Source organism: Jaculus jaculus, chromosome 13 (assembly GCF_020740685.1).
Source record: "Jaculus jaculus isolate mJacJac1 chromosome 13, mJacJac1.mat.Y.cur, whole genome shotgun sequence".
Lineage (NCBI taxonomy): Eukaryota > Metazoa > Chordata > Mammalia > Rodentia > Dipodidae > Jaculus > Jaculus jaculus.
In genome coordinates this window covers 91,487,222-91,514,142 of record NC_059114.1, presented here as the reverse complement: position 1 = coordinate 91,514,142, position 26,921 = coordinate 91,487,222, and the positions used below count along the sequence as shown (strand labels likewise).

General features: G+C 46.7%; 1 protein-coding gene across 4 annotated transcripts in view; it reads right to left on the bottom strand.

Annotated features, from left to right (window-relative positions):
* Positions 1 to 26,921, bottom strand: part of Ctnnd2 (catenin delta 2) — a 954,874-nt gene that overhangs the window by 6,136 nt on the left and 921,817 nt on the right. For all 4 annotated transcript variants that reach the window (XM_045132307.1, XM_045132308.1, XM_012947488.2 and 1 more), the window contains 3 exons: positions 11,645 to 11,771; positions 8,025 to 8,156; positions 866 to 939 (listed from right to left, as the gene is read on the bottom strand). In XM_045132307.1, the coding sequence (XP_044988242.1) occupies positions 866 to 939; positions 8,025 to 8,156; positions 11,645 to 11,771 (333 nt within the window). The remainder of the gene's footprint in view (positions 1 to 865; positions 940 to 8,024; positions 8,157 to 11,644; positions 11,772 to 26,921) is intronic.

The following is a 26,921-nucleotide window of genomic DNA, read 5'->3' as shown; positions in this document are numbered from 1 at the left end:
TGGGGAGTGTTCTAGAGAAAAGAGGCTCGTGGACCTCGTTGTTCTGGAGGTTCAGGCTCATGGCACCAGCACTGACTTGTCCTCAGGAGGACCTCATGGGCACGTGCATGAAACCAGCTACAGTAGCCTGTGTGCATGCAGGGGCTCACCTGTGGGGACAGAACGCCAGAGCGACGGGCGTGGGCTCTGTTTATAATAACTTGCTGTCGTGGTCCTGTGAGAACTACTTTAGTGCTTTCCAAGGTCAACACCTCAAATAACCTTCTACTAAATTCCATTTCTTGCTTTTTTTGTTTTTTAAAAATATTTTATTTATTTATTTGAGAGAGAAAGAGGGAGGTAAGGAGGGAGAGAGAAAGAAAGATAGAGAGGTAGGGAGAGCACATCAGGCCTCTGGCCATTGCAAATGAACTCCAGATGCACATGTCACCTTGTGCATCTGTCTGTATGTGGGTGGGTACTGCGGCATCAAACTTGGGCACTTTGGCTTTGTAGGCAAGCACCTTAACCACTAATCTCCAGGCCAGGTTCCACTTCTTAAAGGTCTCACTTCCTAACCGTTGCCACACTGGATGGCCAGTGTCCAAACCATGGATCCTTGGGGCACAAACCACACTCAAACCACAGTGCCACCCACCACGCATGACGTGCCAGAGAAGTCAAAGATTATTTTGCACCGTGAGGCTACTCTGTAGCCTGCTTCCCCCATGCAGGCTTGCTGGAGCAGATGGGAGAATAATGGACAACATTTTTCTTTTCAATTCTTGATGAATATGAGATAGAAGTTGATTTAATTTTTTAAGAGAATTAGACACATGGAAGAAAATAGGAAAAATAAACAGAACACGAGCTGCTCTTGCTTTACCTGGTTGTGTTTGATGTCCTCGGTGGGCGCACCATATGAATTCCTATACAAAGTTGAAATTCCAGTGTTTTGAGCTGAAAGGAGAACAAAAGTATCAGAAAAGAAAGACATTCCAAGTGAGGACTGTGTGGTTTCTCCTGGACCATTCCAAGCAGAAGAGATGCTTTGGCCCCAAACCTCCTTCTACATATTCGGGGAGAAGCAAAGCCGCTCTGAGAGCTCCCCACAGCCCGCCAGCCTCTCCCAGCTGTGTTCACGTCACAGACAGGGTCAGGGCAGGGGCAGCAAACAGAGGGCCAGGGTGCAAGTTTTATTGCCATCTTTTGTGATGAAAACTGGAGGGTAATAAAAGCTTGTCACCTGCACTGAAGGTGCAGCAACCTAGATCAGCCTCAGTGTTTACCGGTGAATGACAGAAATAGACTTTCTGATGCTCACAAGCTTACAAAGCACTTGTCATCTTTCAGATGGCTGACTTAGCAAAGGCCTGAAGGCCATGCAGGCAGCTCCACCTTGGAAGCCCCTGGTACGTGTGGAGGCTGTGGCCTTGCAGTCCCCTCATTAGGTGCACAGACAGAAACCCTTGCCCTGGGTCTGAGTGTGCGTGAAGGGAAACACAGTCTGCTTTGGTTTCTTGAAGCTTCCACTTTTCCAAAGAGATTCCTACTTCTTTACCTGGAGACCTGGCGGTTCTCGACACAGGCACACAGGGCCCAAGGGCACCAGTCCTCCCAGTGGGCAGAAGTCACTGCCTTTGAAAGCTCTGGATAAGAGCTGCTTGTGCAGACGTGATAGGCCACGAAACACTCTAGAAACAAGGAAGGCTTGTTCCTTGCTCCAGACCCTAAGGGATACTGAAACAGGCTCACCAATTCCTCTGTTCTCTTAGAGGGAAGGGCACTGGAGACCAGGTTGGCATAGCCTATCTAGAATGATGCTCATACCACCTATAGCTATTGCCTAAAAGGACATAGTAGGTGTGCAACGAAACACTTGGGAGATATTTCATAGGAAATAAGGGCAAGAGCCCATTTAAGACAGGGTCTCACTCTGGCCCAGGCTGAGCTAGAACTCACTCTGAAGCTCAGATGGACCTGGAATTTAGGTCAGTCTGTCACACAAATCGGGTTATGTCACTGCCTCTGCTTTGTAATGCTCTGACACCCACAAACCTCCTTGTTTTCCCACAAGCCGCTCTTGGTTGGGTGATTTCTACCAGCATTGCGAACCTGATTGCAACAAGGTTCTACATAATTGGGGCCTTGCCTAACTTCCACTCTGTCCCTCAGCCCTCTTCTCTTGTTTCCATGCCCTAACTGTCCATGCCATCCTGTGTTGAGTGCATCAGACCAGCGTGGCTTCTGGGGGATCACAGCTGCTGATCATTCCTCTGGCACTCAGGATGCTGCCTGGTTAGAGTTTAGGTATCAGCTTAGACGTGTCTTCCCTGCTGGTGGCAGGTCAGGCAGTCCTTCCCAGCCTGTCTCACCACTCTCTTCAGTCGCTTCATCCTCCTCAGCAGCATCCTGTCACCTGGTCGAGGAGCTCATTCCGTTGTTGACCCTGTGCCCTGCCTGCTCCTGTGCACTGCCACAGAGGCCCCGTGCGGACACAGAAGTCTGCCATGTCCCCTCTGCTTATGCATCCCTGGAATGGTACCTGGTCTCACTGGACACTCAAAGCAAGTGCTATGTTTGCTGAATGAATGAATGAAGGCAAAAAACTTAAAAAAGACATTTTCTGGGCTATATTATACAAGATATAACCCCCATTTAAGGGAGACAATCCAGACAGAAGTGCCCAATAGATGGTGGAGAATCTTAACCCTAAAACCATGGGCTCTGGCTGGTGACTCTCAGGATCAGAATCAAGCTAATAACTCCCTCCACAGTGAGCAACAATTGTCCAGAAAGACCAGTGAAGTCCCAAAACAATGCAGGACATTGCCAAAACACTTGCTTACCAGCTGGAACTAAATGGTAAGACTCTATTGTTGAAGACACCACAGGCCGCTGTCTCAGGACAGCGAGAGACCCTGAGGGAACCGAGAGGAAAGGCAGACCTCACCTGACAAACCCATGTGGCACTGGAAAGTGCTATGGGAGCTACTGGGCTACAGTGGCCACCAACAACTTGAACAAGCAGGGGCCCTGAAAGCTCGACAATCAACCGTTCAGACAAGAAGTACACACCATGCAATAGAGGCACACAGCCTCTGTGGGCAGCCAGCTGCCCTCTGAATGGACAGAGGCCTGCTCAGTGGCGGAGAGCTCATAACTGGTATTGAGAACCAAGTCAGGATTCTATGGCCAGGACCCTCACAGATCCCAGACAGAAGTCCCTGCTTCACGCTGGATAAGTAGAGCAGCCTTACACATCAAAATGTCTCTCAAATTTCTGCACATATCCCCCTTGACCAAAGCTGCCCTCACTCTTTCTTTTTTTTAAAATATATTTTATTTATTTATTTATTTATTTATTTATTTATTTATTTGAGACAGAGAAAGAGGCAGAGAGAAAGAGGGAGAGAATGGGCATGTCAGGGCCTCCAGCTACTGCAAATGAACTCTAGATGCATGTGCCCCCTTGTGCATCTGGCTTATGTGGGTCCTAGATAATCAAATTGGGATCCTTTGGCTTTGCAGAAAAACACCTTAACCACTAAGCAATCTCTCCAGCCCTGCCCTCACTCTTGATTGGATAATTTGTTCTATTTTATAGAGAGTAGAGAATACTGGGGAGGTCCAAGAACCATTGATACATAAGAAAAGACAGCCAACTGCCAACCATGAGACGTGCCACCTCCACCACACTGACTGGGGCTCAGGAGAAATTCAAGAAGCAGCAGCAACATGGGTATTGCCCCAAATGCCAGTCTGACAACCAGCTCCAGGGAGATGTCAACAGACACCGTGGTACACCCGAACACAAGGAAGCAGAAATAGAGGCTGCGGAGAACCCAACACTAAACCAAACTGTTAGTAGACCTGCCAGGACTCTGGGGTTGTTGTGGCAGAGGGCAAGAAGATTTTAAGAGCCATGGGGTAGGTAGAAATATCCGGAGGCATAGCCCTCCCGCCTCAGAGACTGAGGCCCTGATTTTCCTGTATTGAACACCAATACCTCCACTGTGGAGGGCCCTCAGGAAATGGGACCTGGGGAGAGGGGTTATTTTGACCTGAGCTCACTGGGAGAGCGGTAAGAACAGTTGGGTTATTATGGTCAGACTCCCTTGCTGTTGCACTTGTGGAGTCTGGGCTGGAGGGGTTTCTGCCGGAGGTTCTTACTCGGTGCTTTAGCCCCTTACCTGTGTAAAGAAGACTTGGTGATTGAGACTGAAATAAGTTTATGCATATTAAGTAGAGGTCCTCAAAGATTCTCCACCCCTGGTACATCTGAGCTAGTAGCAGATTTACAGAGAAATGCTTTCCTTCTTTTTTTTTTTTTTATATCATCCCCAAACACCCAATTTCCAACTGAAAAGATTACAATGGCTTTGAAAGGCATAGGGGAGACATTGGAAAACAGTAGGTACCCCCTCATGAAACTGCATCTGGGCAGTTCAGATGAAAGGGTGGAGTCCCCAGATTAAAGATTAAAAGGTAGGCTGTGTGCTCAGGGATCATGCCACCTGCCCGAGCAAGCCTCTATGCACGCTCCACTCCCAGACAGCCACGAGCAGAGAAATGGCTGTTCAAGGCTCCATGCCTGAAGGCACAGCTGACGTTGCTTTCTGGGGATCTCTTGGTGCTCAGAACCTCCAGGAGAGAAGATATTTTCAAGAATATCACTTAAGCTAGAAAATGAATCCAGAGAGAAGAGTAAGGGATGTCGGGGATGAAAACGCAGGACCGGAATTTCTGGGAGAGAGTGAGGAGATGGGAGCACAGGCGAGAGGCTGCCTCCTCCTGCAGCTCCCGCACTCTCATCCGGGGGCGAGCTCTCCACAGCAGACAGCCTTTCCCTGGTGAGGAGCAGTGGCATTTCCCTGATGACTTAGAAGTGATAAAGGTGGTAGATAGACCCCTTCTGTCCCTTCGATTTAATCTTAAATGAGGCACACACACACCAGTTTCAGATGTGGAGGACATAGGAAAATTGACTTTGTAGTCAATGCTGTCATGGTGGGTACTTCCCAAAGGCTCAGAGGACAGGTGTGGTTCCGCTATGACTGGCTCGGTGACTCCACATTACTGAAAGAGGGGAGGAAAATTTACCCCTAGCCTCACCATCGCACCACAACCAGCCTCATCACCAAAGTCTCACTTTTTCTAGAACCTCCACCCCCACATTGCGACCCTTGCTATCACCTCCATGCTCATCATCTCACCTCCACAACGCTGACACCTCAAACTCTGCCCTCCCCTCCGGCCAGCCTCTGCACCTCACCAGCGTCTTCCCCTGCACTCTTTACTCTACACCCGCTGGTATCACAGTGACCCAGTCACCACCAGCGTCCTCTCCAGCCCCTCATCCCTACCACCATCACACCACATCACCGTCACTGCTACCATTCCAAGTAACCTTCACATAACACTTATCGGCTTAAGAGGGACGTTCTTATATCAGCAAATTCAGTAAGGGTCTATGTTTGTTTAGGCTTGCAACATGATGGGTAGAATTGTTTCGCATTGAGCTTTTATGTGAGTCCCAGCACAGATGTTAAGCCTCTGAATGGGTCTGAAGAACCCCATATACCTCAGTAGTGGAGATGTCAAGATCTCCGCCATTTCTTAGGAAGATGAAGTATCAGAAACATGTCGCATCGAAGGGCTCATGTTCTTGCGTGTGCAGGGTATAGTCATGGACCGTTGGGACTATCTCAGCGTAAACACATCACCCTTAAAATCTTCTAACGCATTCGGCTGGGCCAGAGAGTTGAAGAGCGACGCCGAGAGTAAATGATGGTGATACAGGTCTTACAATTGCTCTTGTAAACTGCCGCAGTCGGCCACCCAGACCTCTGGGGGTGCAGACCCAGGGCAGCGAGAGTCACAGAATGAGGGGTCACGTGGGTGAGCTGGCACTACTAACTCAGACTCATCACTGACAGTTGGGCTCTCCCCTGACTGTCTCCACACTGGGAAGCCCATCTTCAGATTCATGACTTTCTTTTCCTTGTTCGTGCTCATCAACGACTCAGGGCACTTATGGGGACTGAGAGCGCAGTGAAAGAGCAGAAGCTGTGGTCATGGAATGAATGCAGTCCTCCCACACAGGGAGATTTCGGGAGTGGGGGTGATATATTCCTTTATTGGGTCTGCACATGGAGACAAAATGTGGACCAGGGGCTGGAAAAGAGGGGCATCTGTTTATTACACTTTTCTTCAGGAAGCTGTGCAGCACTAACATGAGAAACAGTGCCGCTGGGGTAAATACATTTGCTATTAGAAAAATTTATCTTAGCTGTCCCGGGTTTTGGAGACATTTTAATAAATCTTTCAATTTGTCCATTCTTCTTCCTTGCTGGTCTGTGCATAAATAGTATCAGAGACCTTAGCTCCAAGATGTCACGATCTCTGTGACGACAGCGTCTTGGCATCCGTTTAGAATTACATCCTCTGCAGCCTCGTTTAATGAAAAATCTAATCTGGTCTCTCTCTGTCTCTGTCTCTGTCTCTCTGTCTCTCTCTCTCTCTGTGTGTGTTAGTGCAGGCAGGTGCACGCCAGAGTACATGCGTGGACGTCAGAGGGCAGCCCCAAGGTCCTGGTCCTCCTCCTCCTCTCCGCTGCTGTACACAGGGGTAGCCAGCCCCCACCCTTCTGAGGACTCGAGGTCTCCCTCTGCCTCCTGTCTAGCCACAGACAAGCTGGGATCACAAATGCACGCACTGCATTTGGCTGTAGGTGGGTTCTAGGAATCTGAGCTCAAGTCCTTAGGTTTGTTTATGCAGCAAGCGCTTTAACCACAGAAACATCTCCTCAGGCCATGACCTCCTTTTCTTTTTAAAATCGAGAACTTTAATATATGCGCATACTGTAGTTTGATTGTATTCCCATCCTATTATCTTCTTTGTCCCCCCCCCCCCCATTCTCCTGAAGACCCTTTTGGCTAGGTAGTCCTTCCTCCGCTTAGTTGTCTCATTCCCTTTGTCCTCTTCCATCCTCCACATCAAAATGTTGATGGGCTCAGAACAGTGCAGGTCTTGTGGGGGTCATGAATGCAACAGTTGGTTCAATTTTGGATGACAGTACCCCAAAATACTTCTTCCCACCATGTGACTCTTACATTTTTTCCCACACCCTGTTCTGCAATGTCCCTGGAGTCTTGGAGGGTGTGATAGGCCTCCTTCTCTTAAAGTCATGCTACATTCAGAACCCATTTTCAGGAGAAAACCATGCCATATCTATATGGCAAAGAGGCATGTGGGTCTCCTGTTAGAAGCTCATGGTTCTGGGAGGTTAGTTTTAGGTTAAGCCCCTCTAAAGCTAGAGCCCCAGGCTGGCTTCTATCCTGGGGGAGCTGTACGAATTCTCTGAGAACATGAGAAAGCAGTACAGAGGAGTTAATGAGTGAAGGCCAAGCCAGGTCCTAGGCAGGATGCCCAGTACAACCTGGCAGGGGTGGCCAGCAGACACCAAACGTGCCAGCTGGGGCCTCCCCTGAGCCCCAGGTAAGGGAGAGGCAAGACTCTGGGTGTGGCTGAGATGCAAGGAGGGCAGAATCATGACCACCTCTAGAGAGAACACGGAAGTCCTGTCCAGTGAGGCTGCGCGGTGTCTGTCATGAAAGTGGAAGAGAAGGGGACGCTCAACAGGAATCTGTGGGTTCCGTGCATTTTCTCTCTCACCCACTTCCTCCCATGTCCTCCTCCCTGCCCCCAGTTCTAGTGGGCAACACCTAGCTCTAGTGCACCCAGCCCCAAATTCTCCCCCACCGTGGTTTGTGCCCATGAAGACGAAACTGGAGGTGAGGCAATTCCTCTCTGTAATTTGCGGAGACTTTATGAGCTGGGAAACTATGAAGGGAAAATTGAGATAAAACATGCAGTGCACATTCTTCCCTGAGCTCCTTTCAGGATTAAAATGTCGATTTTCACAACTCCAGCCTAACTTCCGCATTTCCACTTCTGGAAAGATCTCAAGTTACCTGGCAGCTCCGTCCCCCAGAGGCGCAAGCATGGCAAGCCCCTGGACCCGAGCCCCGGCCGGTGCCCACCTGTCATGGCGTCTTTCCGGGACGTGTGCTCGCCTTTGCTCCCGTGGTAAGTGGCGTTGCTGCCCGTGGATTCGTAGTCCGTCTTCCTCTCTTTGAGGCTGATCATTTCCCGAGGTGAGGCAGGGGCACTTGCTACAGGAAGAGATGAGAAAGGGCAATTTCACGTGAGGCCTTCCAGGGTGTGGTGCCTTTTCACAACAATCGTTAGTTCACCAGCACAGGTCTCCACATAGCCAGTGCTCGTGCATGGCCTCTTACTTGCGGAGGGTTTGTTCTTATTGCCTCCGACTTTGACAGCTGGTGCTTTCTGGTCGGGAGCAGAGTGTCATTTGGAGGCAGGCAGTTGAGAATTACATCCCGGGGTCCTCTTCCTTAGAGAGAAATCACAGAGCTGACTTGACCTGTCTAAGCTTCTACACGGCCAGTTTAAGAATGAGATTGGTCTTGCTTTCTCCCGCCTTCCCTTCCATCCCTCCCTGTTTCATTTTTAATCAGATATGCTTCAAAGGAGCACCCCTAATCTGAAAATCCTAAATCAAAGTGCTCCAAAATTGGCAGCATGTTTTGAGCACTGACATTTGCCAAAGGTGAAAAATTCCATACAGCTTGCTTCATGCCACAAGTTACTATTGATGCACTTTAAATATTTAAAATATTATATAAAATCACCTAAAGGTTATGTACAAGGCATAGGTGGAACATAAATGGATTTTGTGTTTAGATTTGGTTTCTAGTCTCAAGATATGGTATATGTGCAGATAATTCAAACTAAAGGAGATTTTAAAAAATCAAACTCCTGAAACCATTCTGTTAGCAAACATTTTGAATAAACCTGTGCTGATATTGAAAAACTTCCTGGTTAAAACAAAAGCAACGTGACTTAAATATTAAGTTTCCCAGCAGCTGCCGTACAGGACGGTGGGAGCGGTGGTCGGTGTGAGGTGACTCTGGAGGCTGAACTTTCCACAGGGGGCCTGGGGCAGTGTGTGAACAGCATTCCCTTTTCCTGACAGCAGCCTTGCCCCAGCTCTTGTGCTGGTCACCCCAATAATCTCTCACACACCCCTTATACTTCATCTGCTCACTGTCTTTTGGCCCTTCACATCCCCATTTTGTAAAAGGTGGACTGCATTCCTTGGAGAACTCCCTGGTGAATTTAGTGATTTTTTTTTTTTTAACCAAACTTGTACCAGAAAAAGGAAAAGCCGAACTTGGAGGAAAGGAAGTGAACCTAGAGAGAGGTTTCTTCTTCTGGTGATGGAAGGGGTTGGCAGCAACCCCACAGCACAGCAGTGCGGCGATGTGGCTGGAGTTCGGGGCTGGGGCCGGGTCTGCCCACTGAGGGTCTTGTGGGGTTGAGGGTGAGAAGCTCAGCACGGCTCTTCTTTCTCCTCTCCCAGCTTTGGTGCTTCCCACACTACGGGGCTGCAGGGAAGTGCTCCACATTTGGGTTTAACTAAAACATTTGCCTGAGAATGGAGGAATTCCCCACCCAATCCTGGACTTTTTAAAAAAATTATTTATTTGAGAAAGAGACATAGAGACACAGAGAGAGAGAGAAAGAATGGCATGCCAGGACCTCCAGGCACTGTAAACGAACTCTAGACCCAGGCACACTTTTTGCATTTGTTTTTATGTGGGCTCTAGGGAATCTAACCTGGGTCCTTTGGCTTTGCAGGCAAGTGCCTTAACCACTGATCTATCTCTCCAGCCCTGATCCTGGACTTTTTGAATTTGATTTTTCAGTGAAGTGGCCTCAGGATCCACATTTTACCTGCCGATGGCTGATGGAGATGAGGGTTAGTTAAGAAACTCTGAATTTTAGCATCAGGCCTTGTTTTCTAGTGACCAAGCTCCTTCTCACCACACCTCAGTTTACCTTTCAGAGCATCACTCATACCCTATACAGGGTCTGTCAGCCCTAGCGTACTGGGAGCCTCGCCTCCCCCACCCCTGGCCCTCTCTCTGCTGCCTCCCCTCCTTCCTCCAGGACAGTGCCCCCCCATGTGCCTGCACGTCTGAGTCTTCCCGCATAAAGTGCGGACTTTCGGGAGTCACCGCCGCGCAGCCAGGCAGTCACAGCAAAGAACCTTTCGACCAAAGCTTTCAGAATTAGAGTATAATATTGCACAGATGGTGGTATTTATTAAACCACATGAAGTGTGTAATTATCTCCCAAGACGCACACACTATGGTGTCTTGAGAGTCTAGCCAATCAGGATTAAGCTCTGGGAGAGATCAAGTCATGCCAACAAAGACTTATTAGGTGTCTTGATGTGCCTTTCCTAGGAAATACGAAGGCAAGGCACGTGGTAAGGGAGTGAGGGCCGCGGGCCTGGTGTGTATCCTGCCAGCCCGGGGAAGGCTGCTCCCACATCCAGCAGCCCACTGCAGCTTTCTTAACTCGACTGTCTGACCATAGCTCCTAGAATTAGACCTTTGAAAAGACAGGTGTCCTGTGTGCTCCAGACTCAGTCTCTCTGCATCTGCAGAACTATGGAAGGGGAGGTGGAGGAGGCCACTCTGTGCTTCCAAGTTAGGTGGAAGTGTCCCTAGGCCCAGGGGACTCGTGACACTCATTTGGGGTTGGACCGAAGTCTTCAGCCACATTGCACCTATGAGAGCTTTGTCAGAGGTGAGAGAGGGTAATTTGTATTGTTTTAAGTAAAAAGTCCTCTTTCATTTGTGACTTTTCTCATCATTGTGACAATAAATCCAGCATAAAGTTTGAGGGCAATCATCTTCAGGGCCAGAGAAGCCACTCTGCTAGGGGCAGTGCTTCCTCCAATCCCTCTACGATGTGACCCCAGCAAACACATTCCCCAGCTGCGGAAGGTCAGGGGGTGCCATCAGTAAATGTCTAGAGAACTGGGTATGCACAGGTATATTTCTCCTTCCTTCTTTCTCTGAATAAAAAAAATGAAATGCAGAAATGGAGAGAAAACTTTTGAAACTTGTACTTTGAGCAAAAGTAAAAGTAGAACACACATGCTACTAAATGATGTCTGCATAGCTTAACTTTCATATTTCCTCATAATCTTTGGCATTACTTACAATGCGTAGAAAAGGAGACATAGTATTTATAAGCAAATGGAAGAACTAAGCTCAAAATTTAAGCAATAGGAATGTAATAAAGTTAGAAAAAAATCATGGGATGACTTACAAATTAAAGTTGATTTTAATAAGAACTTATTGACTATTTATAGGTGACACTAGAGCTAATAATATAATATAATATGATAAACTGATACGGAGGTTATGGGATAGTTATTTCAAATGTATGCCAGAGCAATGGAAGACACAGCACACCTCGTCTCCATCATGCTGCTTCTCCCGTTAGGACAACGACAATGCCACTGACACTTTCAGTCTCAAGCGCTGTCCACGGGGACAGCTCCCCTCACTCTTGCCCCTCACTGGATGCCTGGTGGGCACGGCACTCGGGCAAAGCTTGCGTGAGATGCTGGGGTCTGTGCCCGTAACTCCGTAAGCGCGAAGGCAGAGCCCTCCCAGAGCCGAGCCGCCGTCCGGGTCGGGAGGCTGTCTCTGCTGTGGGGCTCGGCTGAGGGCCTTAGTCCGGCGGGAAGCCAAGGCCCGGCGTGGCCCTGGGCGCCGCTTACCTGAGCGGTTGTTGGGAGACACGCGCACCGGGGAGATGGAGGGGGTGCGGGAGGAGGAGTAGGGCCTTTGCCGGTCCCGCTCGATGGTTGAAGACGAGGCTACAAAGTGGTATTGTGACCATCCGTCCTGCAAGAGACAGCACACCCCATGAAACAGGGCAGGCCCGCCGGGCGATCCTCCACCTCTGCCACTGCAGGGCTCTGAGCTCTGAATTTGCAAGACATGTCTACGGGATGTCAGAAGAGCTTATGGAGCCCTGCACATCCTCAAAGCTGGCCTGGGTGGGAGGACGGGCTGTTAGTGTTTGTTTCCTTTTCCAAATGTTGAATGAATTGAATGATATATATATATTTTTTTGTCAACTTGCTTTGGTCAGGGTCTTTACTCAATGTCTGATGACCCTCAAAAGGTTTGTCCTTTGCTTACCTGGCTTCAGCTCTGCCTGCCTGTTCTTCAACTGCCAGAAAATCATCTTTTCAGGACCCGTTTGTGAGTAATCAGGATTCCCGAGCAGGGCCTCACCATCTCATTTATCCCCCTTCCATTGCTTCTGGTCTTTCCCTGGGCCACAGAAGCCCCGCCCTCCTTCCTTAGGCCTTCTAGGCTGGGCAAGGTACCCACACTGGAGATCTCGTTCCCCAGAGACTCTTGGGAATTCCACTTCCTAATTTACAGTGTTTTCAAAATGCTTCCTACCAAGGCTTCATCAGTCTTCAAATAGCTAGTTAACGTGTAAATAGCACATATACTGTTTTTATTATGAAGATTACATAAAGACATTATAGATCAATTTGTAAGTTTAGAAAGCACAACAAGAAAATTAAAACAGCTGATGACTCTAGGTCTCCACCCCTGATAGCTCCTATTAACATGTATTTCTTGCCCGTCCTTCTTCTTAAATTTGATTGTCTTTCTACTAAAGTGCTGTGCCCAGTGGCGCTGACAGAGTAAGGAGGAGGAGCATCACCTGCCAGCTTCCAATCCTGCTTAACCAACTCTCAGTTCTTCTTAAAAATTGAATAATGTCTAGGATTTTAAGGAATTAAAGCTCCATAAAGGATCATTGTAAAATGTTAATAGATGATAGAAATTAATAAGGTTTAAAATTCATATTCAATATTTGTGTTTCTTTATCAAATTCTGATTATTTCTGTATGGAACAGAAGGAAGGGAGGGAGGGAGAGAGGGAGGGAAGGAGAGAGGGATGGGGAGAGAGCAGTGTTCCCAATGAGGACTGAAGAGAGGAAATGTGCTGGAGGATTTGGGGAGAGAGAGGGAGAGAGAAGAGAAAGAGGAGGAGGAGGAGAAATTGCACATGGAGTCAGATGGGGACTGAGAGACGTGTGTGTGCTGGGGGATCTGATGACTCCTTGGCTGCTGGGTAGGTGTGTGACGAGAAGTCCTGCTTTACTCTGAGCTTAGGCTAGAGGAAGAACAATGCCTGAAAAGCGATTTAGGAGTGGAAACAAAGACTGCCTTGGGGACCTGTTGGGGCAGAGATGCCCACAAGACATGGGAGAAGGACTGACACTCAAGGAGAACCTGAAGATCAGGTTCTCAGGAGCATGGTCAGGCTAGAGACCATTCTGGAGTTCAGTATATAGACATTCATATCAGGGGAGTAGCAGGAACCTTAAGAGCCCCACTAACAATGAATAAGACTCTTAGTAGCTATTTTCTTGTCAACTCTTTGTATGATAGTTTGGTTGTTTTAATTTGCATTTTTATTGTCTCACTGGAATAAACACCTTCTCATTGTGCTTATTGCCATTTAGAGATCCTCTATATGGAAGTGTCTATTTAAGCCTTTCGTCCCTTCCTCTGCTGGGCTATATGACTTCTTAATGATTTGCCACAGTTATCTGTGCAAGACTTTTTTGTGATGTCCTTTACTGTGAATTCTGAGAAGTCAATTGCAACAAAGGGGGTCTTTTGATGGAAAGGAGTTCTTAATTTTAATGTAAAAACTGAGTGCTAGTAAAGCAAAGAAGGCAGAGGCGGGGTGGAGCCAGAGCATGCGAGGAGTCCAAGGAGCTTCTAAGGAGGTGAGGAAGGAAGGGTGGGGTGGGCGTGACACCACGCGAGGCAAGAAGAGCGGCGCACAAAGACCACCCCCTAGGGCCAAGCACCCACTCTGACCCTGGGAAGACACAAGCCACTGTGAAGGGGACCAGTGGACTTTTCTTGGACCAGCTTGGTAAGTGTCCAATCCAAGCACACTCAGAAGACTACATGAAATGACAAAAGGGAGACAGTGAGTATAGACAGCCTTTGGCAAAATCCAATTATCAAGTGAAGCAGAGAGTGAGGCATGAAGAGATGTTTCCGCTGGTCCCCTGGAAGCGGCTATGGCATTTTGCATGCTGATGGGAAAGGCTCCACATCTAGATGCTGGTGATGCAGGAGACAGAGATGAGCATCACCGGGGAGCAAAGCCAACCGGGTGCAGAGGACAAAGGAGTTGCTAGCTAGGGGACACAAGGAAGACAGACTGCTCAGCAAGAGATATAGGGAGTTGGAGAGATTTTCAGACAGGAGGGTGAGGAGCAGTTTCTCTCCCGCTTTTTCATGTTTTCTCAATGAAAGTGAGAAGTGAGGTCACATGCCCAAAAACGAGGACGTAGAATTCAGAGAGTAGAAGAGGAGCTGGGAGGGAGAGAGCATTTTCTTTCTGGAGGTAAGTGGGGAGCACGTTGGCTATGCCCGCATGGTTGGGGGTCAAGGTAGGTATCCTGGTAGCTGGATGGAGTACTTGAACACCAACTTATATATCTATAATGCACTTAAAATGCTAGCTTGCTTTTCTCCAGTTGCTCTGGGCAGGTGTGGAGTGGGTAAAGCTGGGTGAAAGCTGCTAGGCAAGCAGCCAAGTGAGGGACAGAGTCAAAGGAAAGCCACAGAGGCCCATGGAATCTAAGCTGGCAGAGAGAAGAATGGAGCTATTGAGGAGCAGACTGGAGAGTGAGAAGGTTCAAAGGGGTGGAGATACCAAAAGGACCAGAGAGTGTTGACGTGGGGCTTTCTTGAGGGTGGAGAGAGTAGAAACTTCCTGAAAGCAAGGGTGGCTCTTACCTGACTTTGGGGTCTGGTGGCATGGTGTCAGGGAGGAGGTGGGAAACAAAACAGCCATCACTTGAGGGGGTGTGTGGGGTGTTCACAGGGTCAGTGATCATTGAAGCAAGGTGAAGAAGCAAGAGTCAGGCTCAGTGATGCATGCAAGGACTGTACTCGAGCAGGGGAAGAGATTGAGTACAGAAAAGGTGGAGGGAGGGTTAACCAAAATCTAAGAGGATATAAATAAGTTAGATGGAAACTCACTTTTTTGGACAATTGAACACACAGGAGCCATAGACTGTTACTAGAAAATTTTCAGCGCCGGGGATGGGATATCTTTCAGTTAGGTTTTGGCCTGGGAGGTCCCTGATGCCCTAAAACATCACAGGCCATTGCTGAGGCCCTTGTTTTCCCACTGGGAATAGATGATAAAACCCTATTGCTGAAGGCTCCACATGCTGCAAGGTCACTGAGAAATCCTGCTGGACCTGAGCTGAAATCCTCCTACATGTAGACCAGCTGACAGAAAGCCTACAACAGGGGCAGTCATGAGCACTTGGGGTGTAATATCTGCTGCTGTCTGGATAAATGTATTTACTATGCTCCCCAAACTGCTTAGTAAGCACTTCTTTTAATGTTCATACCTATATATTAATGCTACTCTCACTTTTGGTAGAGAACCTTCTCTTTTCAGATGGCAGTGACCTTGGGATGACTCAGAAGGCACCATGGTGCTGAGAAGAAGTGACAGAGGAGTGCTCAGCACTGAAACATCTCTATCACACCTTCCATGGCTCAGGGTCCATTGTGGAAGAGGTGGCGGAAAGAATGTGAGAGCCAAAGGAAGGGTAGGACTCCTTACAACGTGCTCCTCCAGACACAAAATGGCCTGGATCTCCATGACCTCACAGTGCCTGACACTACCTACACAAGATCATCATAAGAGGAGGACAAGATCATGACATCAAAACAAAAGAGAGACTGATTGAGAGGGGGATGAGATATGATGGAAAATGGAGTTTCAAAGGGGGGAGAGGGAAGGAATTACCATGGAGCATTGCTTACAATCATGGAAGTTGTCAATAAAAAAGAAAAGGAAGGGTAAGTAAGAGAAAGAATAGACCATCAGGATCAGATTGTTGCATGCTCAGAGCCACTGCTGTGTCCACGTAAGGACGGTCGCCCAAGGAGCAGGGTCACCGGTGGTAGCTGAGGTAATGAGGAGGGGTGCACGCAAGCGCAGGTGCCTCCTGAGGAAGTGCTGGGAGCCTTTCCCAATGAGGAGGGGGGTCATAGTAGCAGAAAATGTCTGCTCTGGTATTCTGTGGGTTTTTCTTAACTCCTCTGAGGGTGATGACAATAATAGGAGGAATGGTCTTTACCAAAACATGCAGAGTATAGCAAATACTTCTAAAGTGTAGTATAAGTAATTTAAAAAACCATGTCCCTTTGTTTTGAAGAGAATGTGGTTGATAGCAAAAAGCCTAAATGTGGTGGTGCACACCTTTAATCTCAGCACTTGGGAGGGAGAGTTAGGAGGATGGCCATGAGTTCAAAGCCACCCTGAGACTCCATAGTGAATTCCAGGTCAGCCTGGGCTAGAGTGAGACCCTACCTCGAAAAACTAAAAACAAAACAAAACAAAACAACTAAATGTCACCAAATGAATGCAAGTCACTTGTGACTGTCTTCTTTACTGCCTTAGAAGGACACATTGGGCTCTAAGTTGTGGTTCAGTACAGTTTCAATCAAAACCTTGACTCCTTTGGTCATGAAAAAGTTATGGTATTTTGTATATCATTAAATGTGAGCAAGACACTTCACCATAACCATGCTGTTTAATATCTCATGTGCCATAAGACCTCAGGAGTCATTAGAAGCAAATGTGGCGGAAGTTGGAAGGGCATCAATGGATTACCTGGTACCCATCTCTCATGCAGATGACTGGAGGCATGTGTCCTTTGGCAGTTTAGGTTTTATGATGCGTAAGTTACACTGAGAGAGCCCGCGTAAGTATTTTTATCTTTGGAAACGTTAGGAGAGCAGAAGCAGCTAGAAAACTCTTATAAGGGCACAGCAGAAAAACCGCTCACGTCCTGTATGCTGATGTGAGGCAGAAGAGCCCTCCTCCAGGTAACTTGTTTTTAGGTTATGGGATCAGCAGGGCATGTGGATGATGAGAGAAGACTCTGGTAAGAGTCAGACACCACTGCCCAGGCTGGCAAGTGCAAGCAGGCATGGGCCGAGGGCAGAGAGAAGCTTAAGGGGCAGGGAGAGGGCAGATGGGAAACAATTAAGGCTCTTGTTAGAGCAGTTTCCTGAGTTGCAGCTGAGGAGCTCTGGAGGGAGCAGGGTCAAGAGGTGACTGTCTTCCCTGTCAGTCACTGGCAACAGCCAAGATGCAGAGCTTCAACATGCTGTGCCCCATGGTGGTTGTAAGGGGCTTTACATTTTTGATTCTGGTGGGACGTTTCCAAATTTCCTTCACATTTGCAGGGTATTGCTGTTCCAGTGTATAGATGTATGGCAGCTCATGACAAACAGTCATATGGGACAATTCATTGCCTTGAGGACATGACTCACAGTTTCTCACATCTTGATATTAATGAAAGTTTTGGTCATTCAATGAAAAATAATCGTGTTTTATGGGCTGAGGAGATGTCTCAGTGGTTAAGAGCACTTGCTATGCAAGCATGAGGACATGAAAGGGTCTGGGATTGTCTGAGTGCAATCCCCAGCAGCCATGTAAACAGCTAGGTGTGGCTTCATATGCCTGTAGTCTCGGTACTGGGGGCAGTGGTGACTCAAGATTCATGGGGCCTCACAAAACTTCAGCTATGGGTTCACGGAGAGTGTCTGTCTCAAGGAAATACACAGATGAGTGGCAGAGAGGGACACTCAACAGTTGCCTCTGGACTCTGCACATGCACACACAGGACGTGCACACACACATGTGTGCACAAGCATACCACACACAGCATCACACTCAACACACTGAGTTAGAAGAGAAATGAAGATATAGTCTCTTACAGAAATGACTGCTAAGCTAGCATTCCTTCTACCCCATTAGCTACGTGTGCGTCTGTTACCCAGTTAGCTGGCAGTCAATTCCATGACTTATTAACCTCCTGATGCCACTCAGACAGGCTTGAGAAGGGCTCCAAAAATAAAAAAATACATACTACTCCAGCACCTATCTTTTCAATCATTATTTGCCCCCTTGATCACTATTTTTCTCTTGTTAAAATTTTAACTCATATATATATATGTTGGTCAATCCTATTATTCTAGGTGCTTAACCAAGAATCCCCTTTGCACCATTCCTGTGGCTTGTTGGGGTTAGATAAGAAAGCTGGGGGAAGAAAACTGGAGGGTGAGGGATGGCCACTGCAGTAGCTACGGGAGGGCTGTTAATCCTCAATGGTGGTGATAAGGAACTTTTTAAATGTCCCTGGCTCTACAGCCTTCTAGAAGCATGACCCACAGATGTGCCCTGCAGCGCGAGGCCCAGCCAAGCTGTCAAAATGTGATATGATATCTGAACCACAAATTGGTTTTTATTTTTAACACATTAAACTTAAAACTGGAGGCCGTTAAATTGTTCCACGTAGATAGAGATGGCAATCCAAAGAGAAGGAGTTCAAAGTCAATGAACTTTAAATTGCCACCAGGAATCATCTGATTTTCTTTATTGTGCCCTTTCACTGTCCTTCTACCAGCTTTGGCTTCTGGGGTAAAGTTTCTGATGTGCTTCTTGAAGAAATTTATTATCCCCCAAAAGTTATGCTATTAATGGAGGGACTTCCTTATCCCATGTGATAAAGGGGCGAGGTGGCTATCAAATTGTCTAGGATTTGTGCCACAGCTTCCTATTCTCTGAACTGCATGACATTCCACCCAGGTCAGCACAGGCCTTGTAAGCCCCAGCCCCAAACACTGTCGGGAACGCCTTCTCCCTCGCTCAGGAGGTCTCTTCAGATTGAAAGGTAGGGCAGAAAACTGCAGTGAATCAGCCCCTCTGTGCTGTAGCCAGCAACAGTAAAATGACCGGTAAACTCTGTTTCACTTCGTTCTCCCCCATAAATTAAGGACAGCAGTATTCATGAGTATGAGGAGTTTTAAAAAAATCGCAGGGCCTGACTGGCACCCCCGAGGTCCTGTTTGACTTTCCCTAGGGAGGGCTTGAGCAGCACTCTTGCAAAGGCGCCCTTCTCCCATCCGTAGATGCTGAGGGGCCGCCCTGGCTGCTAACTGGAACCACTCTCTCCCTCTCTCCTCTCTCTCTCTGAAAGTGCTGAGCATAAGGAAGCCTTTCAATCCCCTATTGCATTTGGAAATGTCAGACAAAACATGCTCAAGGTTTTCTGCTGGGGATGGGCCACAATCTCAGGGCAGAGAGGTGTGATACTCACACTCAGTGCTAGTTCTACCTGAGTGTCCAGCACCCTTGAGCATGTGGTGCTGACTCTGACATGTGATATGACACACGCATACTTGTCAGCAGACAGCTCAGGGACCTAGCACGGCACCTTCCTTTTGTGAGAGCAGTCTTACCTGTCTTGCTCAGTTTTGTGACTGGTAAGCAGAAGGCAGGTGGTGTGGGCTGACTCAGCCATTACTGCTAAGTGCACAGCGCCTCTACGACATGGGGGCTTGTGGTAATACACCACAGTTATTTTCCTACTAATGAACTGCTTTCACCTCACACAAACTGTTGGCATCCAGTCTGTGAGTCAGGGATGCTGCCTTCTTGCTGGTTGTTGAAGCCCTGGAGATGTGCTGAGCACCTGAGCACAGAACTGTGTAGTATGTATTAGGTGACTGTCAGGTAATGGCATCATACTGTAAAATGAAGTGCTCACACTGGTTTGATAGCTAGCCTCCACAGATCTTGGTCTATAATAAAGATATAAGAGCCTGATGATTACTTTTTTTTCAATTTTAGCTTAGAGGAACCACATCAAAATACTTTTCTGCATCTAAAAAGAACTACAAAACTTAAACAATAAAAAAATCAAACAACCCACTCATAAAGTGGGGCAGAGAACTGAACAGAGAGTTCTCAGAGGAAGAAATACAGATGGCAAAGACACACTGAAGAAGAAAATGTTCAACATCCCTAAGCATCAAGAAAATGCAAATTAAAACAACTATGAGATTCCACCTTACCCCAGTAAGGATAGCAAACATTCAAAAAATCAAATGGAAACAAATGCTGGTGAGGATGTGGAGAACTAGGAACCCTCATCCACTGTTGTTGGGAATGAAAGCTGGTACAACCACTATGGAAAGAAACATGGAGGCTCCTAAAATGTTTGACTGTAGAGTTACCAACAGACCCAGTTGTTCCCTTACTGGGCATTTACCCTAAAAGCTCCAAGCCTCAGTTCAGAGATATCTGCTCAACAATGCTTATAGCTGCTCTATTCATATAGCTAAGAACTGGAATCAACCCAGATGTTCCCTACTGGATGAATGGATTCTCAAGGTGTGGTATATCAACATGACGGAATTCTACTCAGCAGTTAGAAAAAAATGATCCAATGAAATTTGTAGAAAAATGGTCAAACTTAGAAAGATCATTCTTAGCAAACTCACCCAATCACAGAAAGACAATTGCCGCATGGTCTCACTCATCTGTGGCTCATAGCCTGGATCAGCCTGAGATGCTGACAGATCTAACAGGCATCTCAATGACCTGACAAGAGGGAGGGCAGACTGGAGGGCAGGGTAAGGGTGCGGCCGGACGCAAAACCGGACCCAAACAGAAATAGTACCAAAAAAATCTATATCCTGGAAGACAGACTAAAAGGTTGATCCTTCATCATAACCTTAGAGGGAACACCTGAATCAAAGGAACCTGGAGAGGGTAAGATGAAGCCTAATATTAATTTCCTCCTATTTTTTTTCTCTGCTTTTTTCTCTTTGTCTTTTATATTAGTATCTTTTTTCCCTTCATTTCCCTTGGCTCTGGCCTGTAACTCCCAGTACCACAAGTTGCTTAACACCCACAATGAGCTGTTGATCAGAGAGACCCGTAAGAAGAAAGACTTCTGTCAGAGCACTTGATGACCCACCAAAGGTTAATGGTAAGATCCTACTGCTGAAGACACCATATGCTTTTTGTCAGTACACAACATGGAGAGACCTGGCTGGAATCTAGAAGAAAGCCAGCACCCAGATAGCTTGTCTAGTGCCAGGAGGTGCTATATGAGCTACCAGGAGAAAATGGCCAACATCTGTCTGAGAAACTTGTAGTCTAAGCTACTCAGCAGCCAACAACCTGACATGATACTCACCCAAGTGCAATAGTGGCATGCAGCCATGGTGGCTAACTAACTGCTCTTCAGCTGGATAACAGATCCACTCAGTGGGATGGAACCCATAGCTGGAGCTGAGAAACAATTCATAACCATGTCCAAAAAATGAGTTTTCTCTCCAACACTGAGCTCCCCCCAATCTTGTGCTACAAGAGGGCCTACAACCATTAAATTCTCTCTAAACTAACAATGACTGACTATCCTGTTTAACTGGTGATGACTTCACTCTCTGTTGGAGAATCTGCTTCTCTTTTTTAGATGGAAGCAGGGCATGAGGAGAGAATCAGCCCATCACACCTCACCAGGGACCCAGCTGAAACCATAGAGGAACTGAGGAAATGAGCAAGAGTGCTGCTTTCTTGATGAACCTGATATCAGTTTAAGGGTGAAGGAGATAGACACAGAGAACACTCAACTCCTACCAAACCAGATATCCAGAGACACAGAGGCTCCCAAGATCTCATCACTGAAGCAGATCTAAAATGAACCCAGCATGGCTCAGAGAAATTCATAGAAAAGGGGAAGGAAAGACTGTTAGAGCCACAAGCTGGGACATTACTCACAGACACATTGCCTCTTCCCCGTATCTGATGGCTACGCCCACAATGCACGACCCACAATCCCCGTGGGGATAACTGCATTCCCAAAGAGAAGGGTCGCTTCAGAAGGGAGGAGAGGGAAGATGGTACCAACACGTGCCTTTGACACTCTGAGGATGTCCATAACTAATAAAAAAGCTAGCAGAACAAATTGCTATCTAAATTTTTCTGTACTAGCAAAACTACCAATAACATCTAGTTGTTATTGGATATGCTTTAAGAAATTATGTAAATAGATCAAATTAAGAAGTTTTAAATGAAATAGGGTCCTACTTACACAAAGGACCACCAGAAAGACACCATTTTCCCAGAGAATTCCATTCAGTACATAAAATGAAATCGGAAAGTGCTACAACCAAAAAGGCGCTTTGTTACAACAAGATTCACTGCGAAGTGCTTAATAAAGATGATTAGTAACTGCAGGATGAGAGCCCAGGCATTTTCATGAGAAGAATGAGGCACCACCTCCCATTAACATGGTGTACACACGAGCGCCTGTCGTGAGCCTCCCCTATTCTTACAATTGACCCACAAACAAGAACATGACCACAGGAGGAGTTTGTCTTCAATGGGCTGCAACACACCAGCAGCTGAGAACCGTCATCCCTGGTGCCTCAGAGGCAGAAACCCTCCGGGAGAACAGAACAGAGTCTCGGGCTCCAGTCAGTTCCACAGAACTCCAAAGAAGCAAAGGACCTAGGAAAAGCCCAGTTTGAGTTAACAATCTTTCTAGAAGTGTCAAGACCCTAGATCTTATACGGTTCCAGCGTAATTCAGACTGCAGCAGTCCTGTCTCCTCCCTTCCTTCCTTTCTTTCCCTTCCTTCCTCCCTCCCTCCCTCCCTCCCTCCCTCCCTCTCTTCCTTCCTTCCTTCCTTGCTTTCTTCCTTTTTTTTTTTTTCAAGGCAGAATCTTGCTCTAGCTCAGGCTAACCAGGAATTCACTCTGTAGTCTCAGAGTGGCCTTGGACTCAGGGCGATCCTCCTACCTCTGCTTCCTGACTGCTGGGATTAAAGGTGTGCGCCACCACACCCAGCTTCTGTCTCCTATTTTTCTTAATCTCAAGGTTGCATCCCTTGCAACTAACAAGTGGTCTGATAACTAAGCATCCTAGAAAGAGCAGTGGTTAGCACATGGGGTGATTCTCAGTCATGCCACTTATGACCATGTGAACTTGGGTGTCCATGTCCCTATACCCTTCTGGGAAAGGTGAATGAAAGGTGAAATGCTTATACAAACGCCAAGAGCTAGAGGCTATTTTAAAATAGAAAACAGCAACTACGTAAGCAGCCCAAACATACAGGCTTGTGTTAATTGTACAAGGCTTTCTGAAAAGTGGTGTGGTGATGGGTTTCAAAAACCTTAAAAGTGCAAGTCCTCAAGCAGAAATGTCATTGCAAGGAGCACAGCTCAGGACACAGACACGTGGGCATGCTTACTGCATTCATATTGTTATTATTATTTTTAAATATTTATCTCCAGGTAATCCAGATGCATGTGAAGTTGTATGAGACAGTTCCTTCCCTCCAGTTGCTAACAGGTACTCCACGACACCCACGGACCACTGTTCAAAGGATGTCTGGGTTTGTAGTTTGGAGGTGTTCTGAAGGAAGCTGCTATGACACTCATGGGCAGGATTTTATGTAGGTGAATAAAGGCCATCAAGGATATCGCAGTCCTAATCCCAAGGTCCATGAATGCTTCCTTGTGAGACAGAAGGGATATATGGAAGCAGTCAAAGGATGGACAGAAAGAGGGAGATGCCACTAAGGAGATAAAGAAAAAAATCAGTGTGGTTTCTGGAAGCAGGGAGCACAAAGGTGATGTGACGTGATGTGAGAAGGGGATCACAAGCCAAGCAATGCAGACAGGAAATCAATTCTCCCCTTCCTCCAGAATGAACGAGTATTACAGAACCCTGATTCTGACACACGCCTCTGACACTTAAACAGCTTTTGGATTTCTGTCTATCAGAACGGTAGAATAAATTTGTGTTGTTTTAGGCTTAAAAACAAAATAAACCAATACTTTTCTGCTATTGTTTCATGTATCTTTTATGACATATATGCAGCCGGACTAAAAGAAGTGTTAATTTAGTTAAAATACTTTAAAATAAAAGAGGATCTTCAGTCTGCCTGCTCCATTGTAAAAGGTAGTGTCTCTCATCTGCCCATGTTTCAGTGTAACCCATACGTTTACCATCTCTTCACTTAATCTTACAATAATTTCGAAGCATCATTGTATCTTTACATGTGGCCCCTGGGCTGAGGCTGGTTCTGGGCACATCTTTCAGAGTACATAGCCTAGCCCTTCCATTTCTGTTGCTTCTTGCAGACTGCAGTTCAAAAAACAAAAGCTCCTGTCCACAGCAAGATGCTCAGTTCTCCTCAAACAGAAGCTATAAAGGGAGACAGGAGGGTATATCACACTTCTCATTAGATGTGCTCCAGTTTCTTCCAGAGCTGGGAGCAGCCTCCCATGTCTATTGCCAGCAGGTGCCTACTGTGCTGGCAGGGCTGTTTGCTGGGGGCGTTTCCTTGTGGGACCATCACTGAGCAGGGAGCAGTAATGGCAGAGTTGTATTCCAGAGAGTGTGCAGAACATGCCAGCAAAAGGATGGAGAGAATTCACGCAGGATGGAAAGAGAACTGCTCTGTGCGACTGTCCCCTGCTAAGCCAGAGGACGTGGAGTGTTGTAATCACCTTCCCCATACTGGGACAGAGCACCCAGTGAAAGGTGTTTATTTTGACATACAGGCTCCAGGGGAGACTCCATAATGGCAGGGGAAAGACTGAAGAGGAAAGGATGGATATCACCTCCTTGCCACAGCGGCAGGAGAGTGAGCTACGGGGGGGGGGGGGGCAGCATGCCTAAGCTTGTCCCCAGTAGCACACCTCCGCCAGCAAGTCTCTGCCTCCCAAACTGCCTTCAACTGGGAACTAAAGATTCAAGACACATGAGTTTATGGGGGACACCTTATTCACACCACCTCAAGGATGAAAGGGATTAGCAAAAGAGCTTGGCTCAGGTTACATAATCAAAGTCCACAAAGAATGTGGGAAAGTAGAGTAAATATCTTAATGGCGTCTAAGAAGAACATTTGGAGGAATTGGTGATGAGGGAGAAAGAAAAGGGGTGACAGAAAATTCTCACTAATGATATGAGGGTAGGAAGAAAGAGTTTTTTAGTTACTTGGATTGTGGCCTCTGACTTCTGCTTCTGGAAGATATGTTTTGGAGATCAGGTCAGAGTTGGGTGAAAATACTTAGTTTTTTTTTTTTTTTTTTTTAAGTTAGATTCAGCAAAATCTTTCCTTACCAGAAGGGACATGTCTGACGCTAGTTTCCCTATAATAGTTAACCAGTAGTGTTTATTTTCCCGGGACTATTTGATGGAACCCAACATAAAGACCAGGACAAGGTAGCCTGTGCAGGTTTCTGGCCCTTTTTCTCTGTGTTTTATAAATAGCTCTGGAACTTCCTTCATCTGGTAAGATTTATTTGGCCTCTGAACAAGGATTTCTCAGTGGGTATACAGAAGCTACGTGGTGCTGAAGTAATAAATACAAGTTTTTCGCCTTTGCTGTCCTTGAAGGCTCACAGCCTGTAAAGCCTGTCAATTCTAATTTTCTTTGAGTGACTTGAGATATAAAGGAAAGTGTGGTGAAAATCCTTTGGGCTTTTAGCAACCCAAGTTCATCCACTCATCAACCTCAGACATTCAGAGCTCATTGCTCACATCCGCATAAAAGATTTCTTCAATGGGGACTGATCTTTCAAATGAAAATTAAAATATACCTTGTGGCTACCTTGTGAAAATGGTAGCTGCTATGCTCATATACAAAAAACTTGACTTTTCAAAATAGTGCCACTTTTAGTGTCATTTCTATGTGTAATGAACCCATTAATGTAATCCCACTCAGCAGAGAAAAAAATTTTTCCAAATTAGTGGCAGTTATATATCCTCCTTATTTCCTTATTTCAATAAAAAGAATGCATAGGAAAATTGCATAGAATGAGGGCTCCGTGCACAAAGTGACTGAAGACCAACCCTTATTTTGCATAGCAATGAACCCTTCAGATACCTTCTACTGTAGTCATACAAACTTCCATCTGTTTTAAGGTAAACTGTTTATTAAAGATTCATTCAAGCTAATTCCATCAACAATTGTAAAAGCCATTAGAGTTAAATATTTAAATGAAATTTTAAGGGCCAAAAGGGAGTATTTTCAGCTTAATGCAGAAATAAATACCACCTGACATCCCAGTTTCTTTCATTACTGTTTCGGCTCTGTTACTTCTAATGAAATTTAATTAAATTGATGTGGATACTGAAAGGTACAGTATATATAAGGACATGGACCTTTGGCAGTACCATGTTTTAAAAAAGCTTATAACTCCATTTTATGATTTCAATTTAATTCAATTGGCCTCATTCTAAAGAGCCAATAACCTGAGGAAGATTTGAAAAGTTGGAGAAGTGTCTGTACTTTGGGTGAAGAAAGCGGTTCCGTTGTTCACTGCTAGGACTTAAGTGACAGCAACAGCAGCAGAAGCAAAGGGACCAGAGAGTGCCGTCTCCCCCGGGGTCACTGCTGAGGCGTGGACTCAAAGAGCTGACGTTAATGCTCCTCCACACCATGTCCCTGTGTCCCATTTAACACTGAAGCTAAATCTGGGATAGACCTGAACAACGGTACGCTTCTGATTTTAGCCAAATATTTGACATTGAAGTCAGGTAATGGGGGTAGAGTTAGGGTGACTGGACCCCTGAATGTAAAAAGGACAGGAAAGTTTACACTTGCTAGAAATCTAAGACGATCTGACTTCTTATCTTTTGCCTAGCTCTGTAGAACTGTTTTGCCACAAATACTCAGGACCCCTCCTCGAGGGAGGTCTTTCATAGGATTTAAGCATTGTGGTTGGTCAAGTTCAGCCCCCAGAACTCAGTGCCAGAGCTAATCCCTTCCTGAGACAGACCCTGGCCCTAACCAACCGCTGCACCCCCCCCCCTTCACCTGGGCCAAAAGACGGCCTACCTCCCTGAGGCTATGAATACCTTTGCAAGGGAGGGCAGGCTCGCGCTCTCTCTGATCACTTGGAGGCTTCTAGCTGTGGGTGAGTTTTTCCCTCAGTGGGCCTGGGATGGACTCCTACCTTACTCTCTGCATGGATTCTTTAGCTCCTCTAGCTCAATGGCAGGAGCTCCTTGAGCTTTCTTTTTTCTTTCCATGCTTTCCCCCAGATCCGTATCTGGTCACATGGACTCCTGGGCTCCACATGGCCCACGTGGGCTTTTGGGCT